Genomic DNA, 15001 nt, shown 5'->3' with positions numbered 1-15001 from the left:
GCGACGGCTGCAAAGGCGTTTATGCTCGCGTCTGTAAAGATGCGTAATTGGATATTAGATATTTCTTTCGTTAGACCGAGATATCGTGGAACCCTTAATTCTTCGATGTTTTGTAGTTGCCGTGCCCATATCATCCAACGTTGACGTTCGCTTTCTTCGACCTGTTCATCCCAGCCTACGGTCGACCTCCACACGTCCTGCAGTATTATCTTTGCCTGTATAATATAGAACCCCAATAGTCCTAAGGGATCGAAGATGGTCATGACTGTACGTAGAATTGACCGCTTCGTCACAGTTTTCGTTTCGTCGTATATGTCATTCCGAAACTTATTGACGAAGGTGAAGTAATCATTCCTTGGATGCCACCACATACCAAGCACTCGTTCTCGTCTTGTCGAGTCCGTCATCTCGATGGGTCGTTCTTGATGATCTCCATCTCCTGAGAGTGCTCTCATCACGGTGCTCGAGTTAGATATCCATCCTCTCATCTCGAAGCCTCCTTCTTTGTGTATGTTCCTCACTGCCAGCGCTAGACGGACCATTTCGTCTTCTGAGTCACAGCTTTGGAGCCAGTCATCTACAAAGGTGTTGCAAAGTATGGCCTCTACTTCCTCTCTTTGTTCCTTGATGAACCTGTCTGCGTTCCTATCTCTCACGTAGGTCGCTGCTGCTAGGGAACAGGAAGCACCAAAGGTCATTACGCTCATTACGTACCTATCCGGTTCTCGACTGGTGTCACCATATCTCCAGAGAAACTGCTGTGAGCTTTGATCCTCCGAACGTATCCTAACCTGGTGAAACATTTCTCTAATATCTCCGCAGATGCCAATAGACTTCTCTCGAAAGCGCGATATTACTCCTACCAGCGATGGCAATTGGTCGGGGCCCTTTAGTAGCATTAAATTAAGAGCGATGCCTTCCACTTTGGCTGCTGCATCCCATACGAGTCTTAATTTGCCTTTGTTCGGGTTCTTAGTCACGAATACGGGCAGATACCAGGAGCGTTGCCTTCGACCATTTCATCTTTTTTGAGTTTTCGGACGTAGCCGATGTCTTCGTACCTCTTAATCTGTTCGTTTACGAACTCTCGTAGCACCTTATCGCGTGTCATACGAGATTCTAGGCACCGAAGTCGTCGCATTGCCATCTCTCTGGAAGAAGGAAGTTCCACGTTGTCGTACCGCCAGAGAAGTCCTGTCTCCCATCTCTTCATTTCGCTGCTAAATCTCGTGGAATTTTCCAGTATTGTTTTTGCTCTTTCGTCCTCTTTGGACCTGAGTGTGCTCTTCGCCATGTTTATGCCAACCGCGTCTAATGAGAAACTCTCTTTTACAAGAGTGTCCAGCTGTGGGTGTTTATTACATTCGCATACGTGCATTACCCGCGGACTCGCTGCGGCCATAAACAGACCACCCCAACCTGGACTTAGCGGCGATAAATTCGGAATTCTCGCGTTCTTTTACAGTCAGTGGCACTCCAAGTTTCACGTTGTCCAATCCGATGATCAATGACGCTCTCACGTCCTTGTAGCTGAGTACCGGTAGCTTTTCCAGGTGCGAATGGGATCTTAAGATTGAGTCGTCCAGCGTCTGCTTCGGCAGATCCAGGTTTTTTACTGTTTTCACGTTTTGAAGCGTGAATCTGCGAGCCACATTGTCCCTTGGAGAGATCGCTAGGCTTATCCATTTGGATTGATATTCTCTCTGCGTGATGTCTCCAGTCCAGCGTAGGCATAACTCGTCCGAGGGGCCATCGATACCTAGTTTTTCCGTTATCTCCGTCTCGATTGAGGTACATGCGGATCCTTCGTCTATCAGTGCGAACACTGGCATTTGGCCGTTCGGTCCATACAATGTTAAGGGGACATATCTAAACAACGCAGCTTCGTTCTGCATCGTGTGCAGTACCGTAGTGCTTTCCTTCGGCCTATTCTCTACCCTAGAGCTTTGCTGGTTACTGTTGTGGAGGAGAAAATAGTGCGGAACATACTCTTGTTGACTTACAGTGCCTTATAAAGTGTTTGCCGAGGCACCTCCATCTACCTGGCCCTTCTAGCTCCAGAAACTGCTTACAGTCCTCCAATTTGTGGGCCCCATTGCACCTACGGCAGGGCGGTTGTGCGCTGCTATCATTGTGCACCATAAGCCGGACTCTTGGGTTCTTCTCCTTCGTGCAGACTTCTTTCTCGGGTGCTACTGGCATCACGGTGCTTGCGCACGATGCGACTCGGAATAGCCAATCGTCGAAAACAGCGATGTTTACCCTCGGAAGTCCAGCGCTTTGTCTGGCCCAATCCAGTTTCAAGTCGAATGGGAGTTTCTCCACAAGGTCGCGAAGTAACATTGGGTCGTTCAGATAGGTGGACAGTCCTATCGCGTCATCAGTAGCGCGATAGTCTTGCACCGACAGCGCCAGGCGCACTAGGCTTTCGATGCTGCTCGATTTCACGGACGGCTCCATTCTTAGCTTCGTTTGTAGGGTGTGATATATGGCCTCTGGTCGGCCATATAGCATTCGAAGATTCTCGATGGCTAGTCGAACTGTTGCGGGCATCATTAATTTTCCTCGTACTGCTTCCAAAGCGGCACCTTTCAGGCACTTTTGCAGCCTCATGAGATTCTCTTGATGGATGAGTCCGCAGCGTTCTGTAGATTGCTCGAAGTTTACTATGAACATGGGCCATTCCTCGGGGTTTCCAGAAAAGCATGGTAGATCTTTGTTGATGACTTGTCTTGTGGCTATCTGGGATGCTGTCAAGCATCTCTCCGCCCCCGCTGGCGCGACCGCTTGATTACTCCAGTACGCGTACGGGTCCGAAATATTTCGACTCGTACTTGGGTAATACTGTGCAGTCGGGGCGCGAATGAAGGGGTTTTGCCCATAGCGCCGACTGGCATTGTCTCGTTCGGATTCAGCCCAGTAGGCATTCCAATCCGCGTTGCTTCCGTGGGTCCTGACATGTGGACTCCGGTCCAGTTGGGAACTGCTCTGTCCCAGCCTCCGTTGGTTACCGTGGAGCTCATGAGGCCTCCTGCTTGAGGCAGTCTGGAACGCGTCGGCTCGTTCTTGGTGAAAGGGCTTGATCCACCCCTCCTCCTTGGTTGGTATGCTCTGGTGCTTGATGGCTCGTCGGGGCTGTGGTGGACACGTTAGGTGTGGCCGTTGTTGCCACCGAGATCACATATATATATGTATCCCTAACGCGATGAGTTTCCCTTGCACCTCCCTCAGTCTCAGAACACGCACCAAGCATCTTTTCCGGCACATATATTTCTCCTAATCCACACGGGGTCTCACCGCCAGATTCCGACTGCTGACCTTTGACGCCGTCCATTTTACTCCGGTGTCTTTTTTGTACAGTCCTGGTTTGTGGTTATACACGAACCTCGTGTCGCTCGAATGTAAGAGATTAGCCTTTCTGTCCAACTGTATGATTATATCTCACCTGCAAAGTCGAATCCCTCGTGACGCAGCTGACTGCGTCGCACGCCGATCTTCTTTCTGTCGGTCGTTATTATTCGACTTGCTCTCCGTTGAGCAGGAAAAGTTTTTTAGAATATTGCCGCGCCGGGCAACGCCTCCAAATCTGGGGCCGTACGTTTGATAAGCTTCCCGCGTTCAATAGGCCTCCCGTGGTTTGCTCTTCAATTTGGTTTTATTCAGGTGTTTCATTTACAATATCGGGGCGGGGTGTTAAACTATGGGAGCTAGAGCTAAAAAACTTGTACCGCTTCAGTAAACTTTTTCCGCTGCCTTTCTTTTTGTTCTTCCTCTTCCTGGCCTTTAGCTGCCGTTCGCCCTGATTAACCCATTGCTCGGCGCTGTTAATGTTTGTGCTGTTAATGTCTGTGCTGTTAGGCGCAGTGATATTTAGAGCTGTTAGGCGCAGTGATATTTAGAGCTGCCGCTGCGGTTTCTGCCGTAACAAGGGGGTTAGGGGGTGTCTTGCGGCTAAAAAACAACAGCTAAGAATATGCTGGCAATTATGATGATGCACCGAGCTGAAAACACCTTTGCCGGTTGAAGGATTTGTTCCTGCATGCAAAATGGTACGTAATATAAGGCGAGCAGCTTTAGGGTATACGAAACTTCTTCCATTTGTGGATACTTGAGCCTTAAATGCTCCGAACGGGGATAATGAATTTTTATAAATACTTGTGTTGCATAATCCAAAAGCAGAAGCAAGAGCTTTGTCAGGAGCAGCAGGTCCGGACAATTTTCCCGACAATCAAATGTTTTACTTCCCATTTCGTTCATTTGCTTCTCAAATTACATTCTCCGTCGAATGCCTAGACCAAAAAAATGCCCCAATGATAAATTACTGAGATATTGCACAGCGGAATAGCAGAGGCAGATACTTAAAGAGAGAGAGAGAGAGAAAGAGAAAGAGGAAATGATTAATGTCTCTGCAGTATCGTCGAATTATTAATAATAATAATAATAATCACAACAATGGGGGATACCAAATAGGCTTGGAAAGGGACTCGGGCCATGATGATGATGTTTTGGGCATTTTCATTTTGCCATTGTTGGGATGGGTGGGAACGGGAATGGAAATGGAAATGGCACTGGGACTGGGATTGAGCTGGAGCTGGACAGGCAAATAAGAACTGAATGGAGTGGATTCATCTAAGGAGGAGGAAGACACACAAATACTTCATCAATTGTGCTGCTGGCAATGCGGCTGACTTTTACAAATTGAATTTGTTTATTTGATTTAACAATTAGTTCCAAGCAATTGGAGCGCCACAAAAAGTTGCTTCCAATTAATTGTTCTCCAGAATTTAAAGACTTAAACAATTTTATGCCTAAAGATCCTTTTCGCCCCAGTTCGGAATGGTTATTCGGGCAATAAATACTCAGATGTTGTTACATGTGTACAAACATGCATCAACATTGCTGAAGGGTAATAAATTTTGACAGCCCTTACAGCAGGCAGCATTGAGAGTAAGGATACCCAAGAGCTAGGCTGCAACGCTCCTCGGTCTCGGTCTGGCCCCAAAAAGTATGCCATGTCGGGGCCCGGGCCTGTGCAAAGTTCATTGCACTAAATGTTTATGGTCTAATGAAAACTTCAAACAGCTGTGGGTCTGGCCAGAATGGTTGGGTCTAGAATCGGCTGGCCATAATGCAGCTCCATATTCATAATGCAGCTCACCAATTGCCGGGAACACTTAATCTAATTATAGTTAAATAAGCAATTTCCTTTGGGGAGATCCACGCCACTGCACGCCGTGGCCATGCAGCAAACTGCTCGCATTTATGTTCCCTGTCAGCAGGTAGGGCATTAGGCAGCAGGAGGAGTCTTAGCCAGAGCCAGAGTCGAGAGATGGAGCCATTTCTGCCGCATGCGGGCTTCCACATCTATTCACACCTGACCCAACCACACCCACACCCTGTCACAGCACCCGTGCTTCTCGTGGGAACCACAAGCGCGTTGTCAGCTGCATGTGTGCGGCAATAATTTTCCCAGCCATTCCTGTCTGCCTTTTGTTGAGGTTGCCAGAAGTCATAGACGGATATCTTTCGCTGCCACAATTGTTTTGCCAGGTACAACAACCATCAGAAGCAGCAGCTGCCACGGGGTTGGGGAAACAACAACAGTGTGCCATACTCAGCGCTTTTCTCTAGAGTGGAGCGAAGCGAGTCCTGTGCGGGTCTATAAAACAGCCAGATAATCGTCCAGCGTGTTCGAATTCCATTTGGGGTTTGTTCTCGTTCTCCCCTTCATTATACCCGATACTCAAAATGAGTATTGGGGTATATTAGATTTGTGGTAAAAGTGGATGTGTGTAACGTGCAGAAGGAATTGTTTCCGACCCCATAAAGTATATATATTCTTGATCAGCATCAATAGCCGAGTCGATTGAGCCATGTCTGTCTGTCCGTCTGTCCGTCCGTCCGTCTGTCCGTCTGTCCGTCCCTATCAGCGCCTAGTGCTCAAAGACTATAAAAGCTAGCGCAACGATGTTTCGGATCCAGACTTCTGTGATATGTCACTGCTACAAAAATATTTCTAAACTTTGCCCCGCCCACTTCCGCCCCCACAGAACGCGAAAATCTGTGGCATCCACAATTTTAAAGATACGAGAAAACCAAAAACGCAGAATCGTAGAGAATGACCATATCTTTAAGACTGCAGAATCTGAATTGGATGGTATTATTATTATAGCCAGCATCAAGAAAACAATTTCATTTTTTCTCGCCCTGTCTCCCTCTAACACACACGTAGCATAGGCGGCTTTGCTTAGAGTAAAACATTAGCGTCTAGATCTCAGAGACTACAAAAGCTAGCGCAACCAAATTTGGTATCCACACTCCTAATATATCGGACCGAGACGAGTTTGTTTCAAAATTTCGCCACACCCCCTTCCGCCCCCGCAAAGGATGCAAATCTGGGGATATTCACAAATCTCAGAGACTATTAAGGCTAGAGTAACCAAATTTAGTATCCGCACTCCTGTTAGATTTCACTATAAAACGTATATCTCAAAGTTTCGCCCCACCCCCTTCCGCCCCCACAAAGGACGAAAATACGTTGCATCCACAATATTGAGGATACGAGAAAACTAGAAACGCAGAACCATAGATAATGACCATATCTATCAGATTGCTAAATCTGGATCAGATCAGACAAATTTTATAGCCAAAAGGAACAAATCAATTTGCACTGGCTACGCAGCGCCCGACGTCACGCTCAGACTGATTTTCTGTCTCTCTCGCACGCATTCTTTGTCATGTCGTTCAATATTAGCGGCGTCTGCCGGAGGAGAGCCATACTGACTTAGTATCGGGTATAACTGTAGAGTTGCGGTGTCCGCAGCAACTCACAACTTTCCCCCTCGTTTTGTTATGCCTTTGTTCGCCCTTCTTTGTTTCGAGGATGTGTATTACTTTTTCCACTTGGCATTTCATTTAGATTAACATTTTTGGGACCCAGTCTGATCTACCATTCCCACTCACACTCCATCATTCACACACACGCGCGCACACAACACCTGATTTAAAGGCTAAAGTTGACTAAAAATGTAACGTGTATTCCTACTAGGGATACCTGCTAATTTGATTTTATTATATCTTTTGTTGAGTTGAAAATGGAGGAAAGCGCACTTCTTAAATGAATAAAAGTACTACTTGATCCAGTTAGTTACTGACACTACTTTAGATATATTGAATTAACTGTTAATACGAAGCCTATATACCCACTGGCAATAATACCATGGGCTCTATGAGAAGCGCTCCTTTTGAGTTCATGCAAAGTATGAAACAACTTTGCAACATATTTATGCATGTGGTATTTCGAAAAAAGATTTTTTTGAGCTTTCAAAATTCGTTTTTTTCGCTCAGTTTTGCCACACGATTGAATGGCAGGCAGCTGCAGCTCCCACAGCAAAGCTTAGCCACATCAATGCGTGCGTGTATGTGTGTATGCCGCAGGAGTCCTATGTACAGATGTTCCAGTTGCAATACCAGTTCCCCTGCTCTCTTTTTGATCACCCGCCTATCCCCCGGGGCTGCAATTTATTTCCACAGGCTTTGCGGTTGTTTAGGACCTGCGAAAGTTTTTCCTCTTGCCAGTTTACGAGACAAGAGTGAAAGTGGAAAAGCAATGGAAGAGTTGCTGTTTGTTCTCCATTCCCGTTTGCTCCTCGATGTTATTTAGCACTTGCATTAGAGGTAGAGGGAGGGCTGTGTGGGGGAATAGGATGCAATGAGGGAAGTCGATGGCAGAGACGCTTTCCATTAAGGCAACTGTCAGCAATCATAAGCTTTAAGGAAAAAATCGCATTTCGAAGCCGTCCACGAGGATTTTTCCCAATTAAAATCATTGACGCTGGAAACATTGTTGACATTTTGATTTTGGCTTCAAATGGAATAGAAAGCAGAAAACGAAATTCACAGCACTTTCTCTTAGACGATTCCACAGAGATAGCAGAAGGAAGAAAAGAAGCGAAGTGCAGGTAGTACCACGGGGCGTATGGCTGTCTTTTATATGGCATAACAAAAGCTTATCGCCAGCATAATAGAGACACGCTTCTGTGTAATAAAGTAGGGCCCATCCCCAACCTTCTCCCTTACCACACACCCACACCCACACACACACACACTCACAATCAGAAAAACGCGCACTTGGACGTTATCATTAACATTATTATTATTATCATTGTTACGAGACGGAACCTGCCTTTGTCTGTTGGCAACTTAAGTGACTTTTTGTTCTCTTTCGCTTTTTGTTTGGTTTTTCTTTTTTCCAGAACTCAAGGCGGAAATCTTTGGGCCCAGAGATCTGATGGTGAAGACAGGCAGCGACATTAACCTAACCTGTAAAATTATGCAGGGACCCCATGAGCTGGGCAACATATTCTGGTACAAAGGTGCGTATGCGTAATGAACCTCTGTCGCAGCATAATGTGGCATCCGCACCTCATTCGCACAGTTCAATTTGCTTTGCAACTCTCTCGCTTTCTCTTCCTCTGCATTCCAGGCAGCGAAATGCTCGATGGCAAAGGCGAGAATGAAATTGACAGCTCCATGGCCCGCATCCGCGTCGAGGATGATTGGTCGGACGGCCTGACTTCGAGGTATGTAACGACTCTCCCATCATTACATACAAACGTGCAAATGTGTGCCGAGCATTTCAGTTATGTTGAATTAAAATGCCGCTTCACTTAATTAAGGCCAGAACTAACCAGAAACCAGCCATCCAGCCAGTCGGAGCGGGAATTTAAAGCCAACATGGCCGTGTTCTCTCCTCCTGACACAGGAAGAGACACGGACTCCGACTTTGAATGACATTTTAAGGCCAAAGCGAAGGACAAGTCTACGCTGGAGGACTATCTGAATGTCCTCCTATTGCTGTGCAAACAGGGTTTTCAAGAGGTAACCTGTGCTGGGCCTGGGCCTGTCAGCAGGGTCTATAAAGAGGGTACTACTTCTGCTTACTTTCAAGCCATGAAACTTCAACTCCATGAAAGTTTCAGATGAATTGATGATACTGAAGTCCCAAAAGATTTGGGGTTCGATTGGTTAGCATATCTCCGAAGATGAAGATGTTGTAGCATCTGCATAAGTTGGTCTTGGACCCCAAAAACATAAGCTATTTTTGAAACACGTTTAACAGAATAATGTAGACCTTTAAGGGATAAAAAGGACGCAGTTTTTCTTTTACTGTGAGTATCGTTGGGTTACACTTGGGAGGGTATTATCGTAGTGCGGCTTTTTGGCTTCCATCCCATCCTCACCGGAGGATGCTTGAGTTAGCCGTGTGTGACTTTTAATTTGCTTTAATGAAAGTCAGAGCAGTAGCCAGAGATGGAGCCAGAATTGGAGTCACAGGAGGAGCCGGAGTAAATGCAAAAGTCGGGGGTGCAGTTGATGGTTCCTCGGCTCTCACTGCAGGCCCCCTGATCATTGCCCATTTATGCTGTTAACTAACGGCCCAGACGACCATAAAATGCAGGTGAAGATGACATAGATGGAAGGAGTTTTAACAAAACAGAGAAAGAGAAACTGAGAGGGCGTGGAAAAAAGGGCTTATGGTAAGGTTACTTGGAATTAGAGCCAGTCGTGGAGGAAGCAGCTCGACACACATTATGCCATCGCATAAAGTAGCAAAAGTTTTTGTATTTTTTTCAAGCCCTTTAATGTTTATTCCGTCTATTCCACCTGCATTCCCCCGCTGACATTCATTTTCTCTATGTTTCTCTTCTCGTTTTCGTTTTCCTTTCTCCGTTTCTCTTTTCCCTTCTCCGTTTCTCTCCGCGAAGCAGATTAAAAATCAAGCACGCCATGCCCGGCGATACTGGCAACTACACCTGTGTGCCCACGGTGGCGAAAACCTCGAGCGTCTATGTGCACGTAATTATTGGTAAGAATAAGGGCGGTGCATCCCCCCATCCCCCTAATCACCTAACCATATACGCATCTGTGTGCCTGTGATGTCAGAGAGTTTTGCATGTTTATGATGGGAAGTGGAAGTTGCCTGTTAGCGGCAATGCCAGAACATTCGCCATTTGTAATGCCAATTGCAGGATGAGACGGATCGGAGCACTACAGTAATTGCATTGCAGCAAAGTCAGCAAGAAAATTTCTAGCTACACTCCGGAGAGCGGTACATTGGCGAACCCAGTCCGCATCCGTCAGAGTCAGTCAGAGTCTAAAGGCAGATCGTTTATTGAAATATAACTATTTTCATGAATTTTATCCAAATCGGATGATTATGTCGAAGGATATACAGAGAATACAGGGAATGTATATATGCACAGACATAGTATATGTACTGCTACAGCATTTGAAAGGGTATGTTATGTAGAGGGATCGGTGCTCTGGAGCCATCTTGATGCATATTTTTCTTTGCGATTCTTCCGCCTGTTTGTATTTGTGCAGCAGCACGGAAATTATTTCTGCAGCTATAGCCATCGGAAAAGTTTGTAGCAAGTTCTCAGGCCCATAAAATGTGATGCTCTCAGAGCGGGATGACGATGATGGCGCAAGAGGGAGGGTGGGGGGTCTGACGGATTTATTGGAGCAACTTGTGTGCTCAAGAGCTCATCGAAAACTGTAACAACTTGGGCAGCCCCATGTTGTTCTTTGGGGCAAACAGGAACTCCATGCATGCAAGCTGAAGTCTTTGGTTTCTTTTGGAGGATAAAGAAATACATATAAAGAGAAGGGCAGATCGTGTGTGTATGTGTGTGTGGCTCAGTCAGTGGCAATCAGCGGGCCAGAAGCGGAATCTTCTTTGTGTCTGGCTTATTGCATTACCAATTAACCGATGAACTAAAAAGGCTTTCCCTTTCAACTGTTCCCATGTGTCATTTTCTTTGTTTGTTTTTCGCGCAGGCGAACACCCGGCGGCTATGCAACATAACTCGAGCAGCAACAGCAACAGCTTTTACTGCGGCATCTGCTGTATGCTGCTTAGCATTGTTTCCTGCTGCCTGCAGCATTGGTACGAGTCCGGGAGTGGATATGTCTCAACAACGGCGATGCCAAGTACGGGTTCGGGGTTCAATTTCCCCCGGCGTGCAGTGCTGCAAACAAGAGGAACTGGAGTCACGAGAACAGCAGTATCGACAACGGCAGCAGTGGCAGCTGCTGCAACTGGCGAGCACGCCCGGCGGCGGCTCAGTGCATGTGATGAAGGAATAATCAACACGCCGGTGTGGCAAAACAGGAATCAGCAGAACACTAAAAAGGCAAACACACATACAAACACCACGCCCACATTCAAGGTGATTTAATTTTTGTTTTGGGCGCGGTAAGGTTGGCTCATGAAAAAGTATTTATTAATGTCTAAGATGATGAGTGCACGTAGTTTAAAAAGAAAACGTATTATCCGATATGCGACGTTATAGCAACATGCGAATGGAAAGACAAGGGAAGGGAGGGAAATGAAGCCAGAGGCTGGGAAACCCTGAGCCCTTCATCTGGCACTGGAAAAACCTAACCATTTTCCGTGGATTATCAGAATCTAGTTCAATGTTTATAGAGAATAAACAAGAGACGATGTAATACAAAGTAAAGTTTTGTGCGATTCGTTATGACTTTATTGGCCAGTGATCGATAGCAACGATCGATAATTTATATTCGACTATAGAATCAATACCGATTGACAGTAATAAGTATCGATATAAATGTCACATCATTAATTAGAGGAAAATCTATTTAAAATTTCTGAAAACCGATTATTTTTGTCTACCGTTTTTGAGTACCGTTAATCAGCCACCGATATCCAATTATCGATGCCTGTTAATACTTTCAAAAATAATTTCTGAGCATCTAAATGTGATTTGTTCTTACATTGATTGTAGTGAATTGAAATCACACAGCCGGTAACCGTTTGCACTTAATAATCGACAACAATTATCGACTATAGATCATCGATTACCCACTACCGATCACTGCCAACAGATCATCGTTGGCACACCCATAGCTAAGTTTTCCAACACACACTCTCATTACGAAATAAGATTTACTAGCTATAAATATGCTTCGAACACGAACCCGAACCCCAACCACGACCTCTCCGTGGAGCTCTTCCGTTGAACCTCCCCGCCTTCTATGGAACATCGAACTGCCAATAAACCCACACTGGACGCTGTTCGAAGCTGTTCGATTAAAATCTGCTGCAAATAATTGCCATTCAACAGAGTAGTTACTCAAGAGTACTTCAAAGCAGCACTCATCCGATTATTTCGTTTTCAAATAACGCTCCCGGTTGCTTTGCACATTTATCAGTTTTAGGTATTAGCTATGGATAAGTACGAGCATGTATTGTAAGTATGTATAGCCGGTAAGCCGATAAGCCAGTGGAGTGGAGAAACATTTCATTCATTCCACTCGTTCAGCACTCCAACATTATGGACAAAGCCTTGTTTATCACGGACCCAATTGTCGGAGAGACTCGTTTAATTGTATATAATTAGTTTTGGATAAAAAAAGAGATAGAAACAACAACAGAAACATTAAAAAATAAATATAAAATAGGATACATAAATGCAATGGATAATTGTGTTTATCAATTGTTAATTGATACGAATACGATAACGAAGGGAATAGTCCGGTCAGGGGCAGTGTAAATAAATTGATTATTAGACAAAAACTGTAATTTTAATTAACTCTTAGCCACAAAGATACAAATACGATTCGAATAGTCTGTAAGCGGCACATCAGAGAATCCAAAATGTCAAAAACCACACACATAACTTAATTCTCCAGAGATAACCAGAGAATCCAGAGAATAAACGAAACAAAGAGTTCATATAAGAGAAGACAGAGTTCGCTAAATTAAATACGGTTACAACATATTGTATATAGAATGAATGGATTTTGCATTATCAAAACTGGCATTGAACTTATCCAAAGACACGGACTCCACTCCCAAGGGTTCGTCCTGTTTAGGCTAAGGTCTGTCCCTGAGTGCAAACAATAACGAAACCATAGCGACAAAATACGACATGTATTGAAACTATAAGTATATCTACATCTGCATATAAACCACGTACTCTATATACCCGTACATACCGTATATTTGTGTTTGTGTGTCTACACATTCATCTACAGATAGGAATGTTTAACACATCCACACAAAGACGAAATGAAATGATAAAATAAAATTATGATTTAGAAAATTTAATACATTTTAGAGCTTGTCTTTTTCTGGGTCTGACTGTCATAATGGGGTTTTTAGCGACACGGCTTTAATCATTTACTGTTTCTCAGCGAGATAACCGAACCGGTTCATCTACTTACTCGTAGATTGGGAAATAACGCGTTCATTGACTCGAATTTGTTTAAATGTGTCTTAAATTTGACTAAACTATTTAAATCAATGCGATAGCTGGCAGTTGCCAGTTGACATGATTCTGAAGATGTCCGTCAAAAATTTATTTAATTGCAATTTTTGCCCACTCCAAATTAGGGGAGACATTTTTTTACCGTTCTTGCCATATGTATAAATAAACCCAGAGACGAGTGACCACATTTTAGTCCGTCTTAGGTCTAGATCTTAGAACATGTTGCAGCTTTCAATGGATCGAAGCTTAACACTGCTGCTGTTGCTGGGTCTTTTCGCCAGTCTAGAGGCAGGTGTGTGCTCTCCTCTGAACATTCTACCAGGTGGATAAGCCTCTCATTTTACAGCTCCATCTCCGTCGAACGAAGAAAGTAAGAGAAGCCAGCCGGAGAAGCTGGTTCGTGTCTACAGCATCAACGAGGAGCAGTATAAAAGAGTTCTCCAGCTGACCCAAGGAAATAATGTCATTTCCGAGGGGAGACTAATCAACGGAGGCTTTGCCACGGTCAGTGACAGCCTCAGCTCCGGCTGGAACTCTCTGCTCCGTATCGTGGGGTTCACCACGCTGAGCAAGGCCGATGAGGCGACCAGGGTCGGTTTCGATGGCCAGCCCCTGTGCGTGATCAGAACGAGAGAGGACGCTCCCAGAGACGAGGGGTCTCGCCGCAGCTCGGGCAAGGCCATTCAGCCACCGATGCCGAGGAAGCGGAGGAGTCGGCTATCGACTGCATTGTAGTGCTCAAGAAGGAAACTGACTTTGAGCTGCCGACTCAGGATCCCTACCAGCATTGGTACTCAGAGACAGCCCCACAATCGGTGGGTGCTCTTCCAGTGGAGCACATTGAGAAAGTGGAGGAACAAATGGAGTTGGATAAAACTACGGAAGCCCCCCCGAAATCCAGGTCCAAGTCTAAGAATCAGAATATTAGCAGTGAATACACGACTGACAGCTCCGAAGATCAATCCGATGTGCCCCGCCAATATGGGGCTGGTTATCCATCACCACCTCCACCACCACCGCAATACGGAGCCTATTCACCTTATGGTGGTTACCCATACAGCCCCTACAGCCCCCAGTCTTATGGTCCACAGACATATGCTCCCTATGCGCAGTCTCCTTATCCCCCACAGCTACCCTTTGGCCCGCAGCAACCCTTTGGTCTACAACAACCATTCGGTGGGCAGTCACCGATCGGAAGTCCTTACTACCCTCAGCCGTACTATGGACAGACCTCGCCCAATCCCTATGCTCCCTACTCCTACTACGAGCAGCCCCAAGCCATAAATGAAGTGGAGAAAGCGGAGGCCGAGGATGATCAGGACGAAGACGAGGACTCCTATGAAGTGGAAAATGACAACGAATACGGCTATGATAAAAAGTCTATGATCTATTATAAGAAAGTGTATGTTAATTGACAATTTTTAAATAAAATTGTTTACACTTAAACGAAAAAGTTATTTAATTGGTTTTGATAATTGTTTTGGGACTGCTGGGATTGAAACCTACTGAAAGAACCTCCCAGCAACAGATTGGTTTTTTCACTAATTGAACAATCGACTATAACTATAACTGGGTTGGGAAAGTTATAAGCAAGAACATTATCGTACCATCAACCAGACGAGTGAAACGATTCATGTTTTTTCCAAAATGCTCCAAGAGGCAATAAACAAAACGAGTATGGTTATGACCATGTTCTGGGAGAA

General features: G+C 45.2%; 2 protein-coding genes across 3 annotated transcripts in view; both read left to right on the top strand.

Moving 5' to 3' along the window:
- Positions 1-13095, top strand: part of LOC108160626 — a 154774-nt gene extending 141679 nt beyond the window's left edge. The window contains exons 5-8 of one of the 2 annotated variants that reach the window (XM_017294745.2): positions 8256-8375; positions 8486-8582; positions 9768-9868; positions 10843-13095. In XM_017294745.2, the coding sequence (XP_017150234.2) occupies positions 8256-8375; positions 8486-8582; positions 9768-9868; positions 10843-11243 (719 nt within the window). In that variant the 3' untranslated portion in view covers positions 11244-13095. The remainder of the gene's footprint in view (positions 1-8255; positions 8376-8485; positions 8583-9767; positions 9869-10842) is intronic. The other variant, XM_017294746.2, reaches the window with a different exon arrangement.
- Positions 13096-13517: 422 nt separating this feature from the next.
- LOC108158008 lies at positions 13518-14713 on the top strand. The gene is given in 3 exon segments (XM_017290151.2): positions 13518-13590; positions 13645-13994; positions 13997-14713. Coding segments are annotated over 3 exon segments (1140 nt in total).
- Positions 14714-15001: the final 288 nt, after the last annotated feature.

This window comes from Drosophila miranda (assembly GCF_003369915.1).
Source record: "Drosophila miranda strain MSH22 chromosome Y unlocalized genomic scaffold, D.miranda_PacBio2.1 Contig_Y1_pilon, whole genome shotgun sequence".
Classification (NCBI taxonomy): domain Eukaryota; kingdom Metazoa; phylum Arthropoda; class Insecta; order Diptera; family Drosophilidae; genus Drosophila; species Drosophila miranda.
This window is presented reverse-complemented; position numbering and strand designations above follow the sequence as displayed.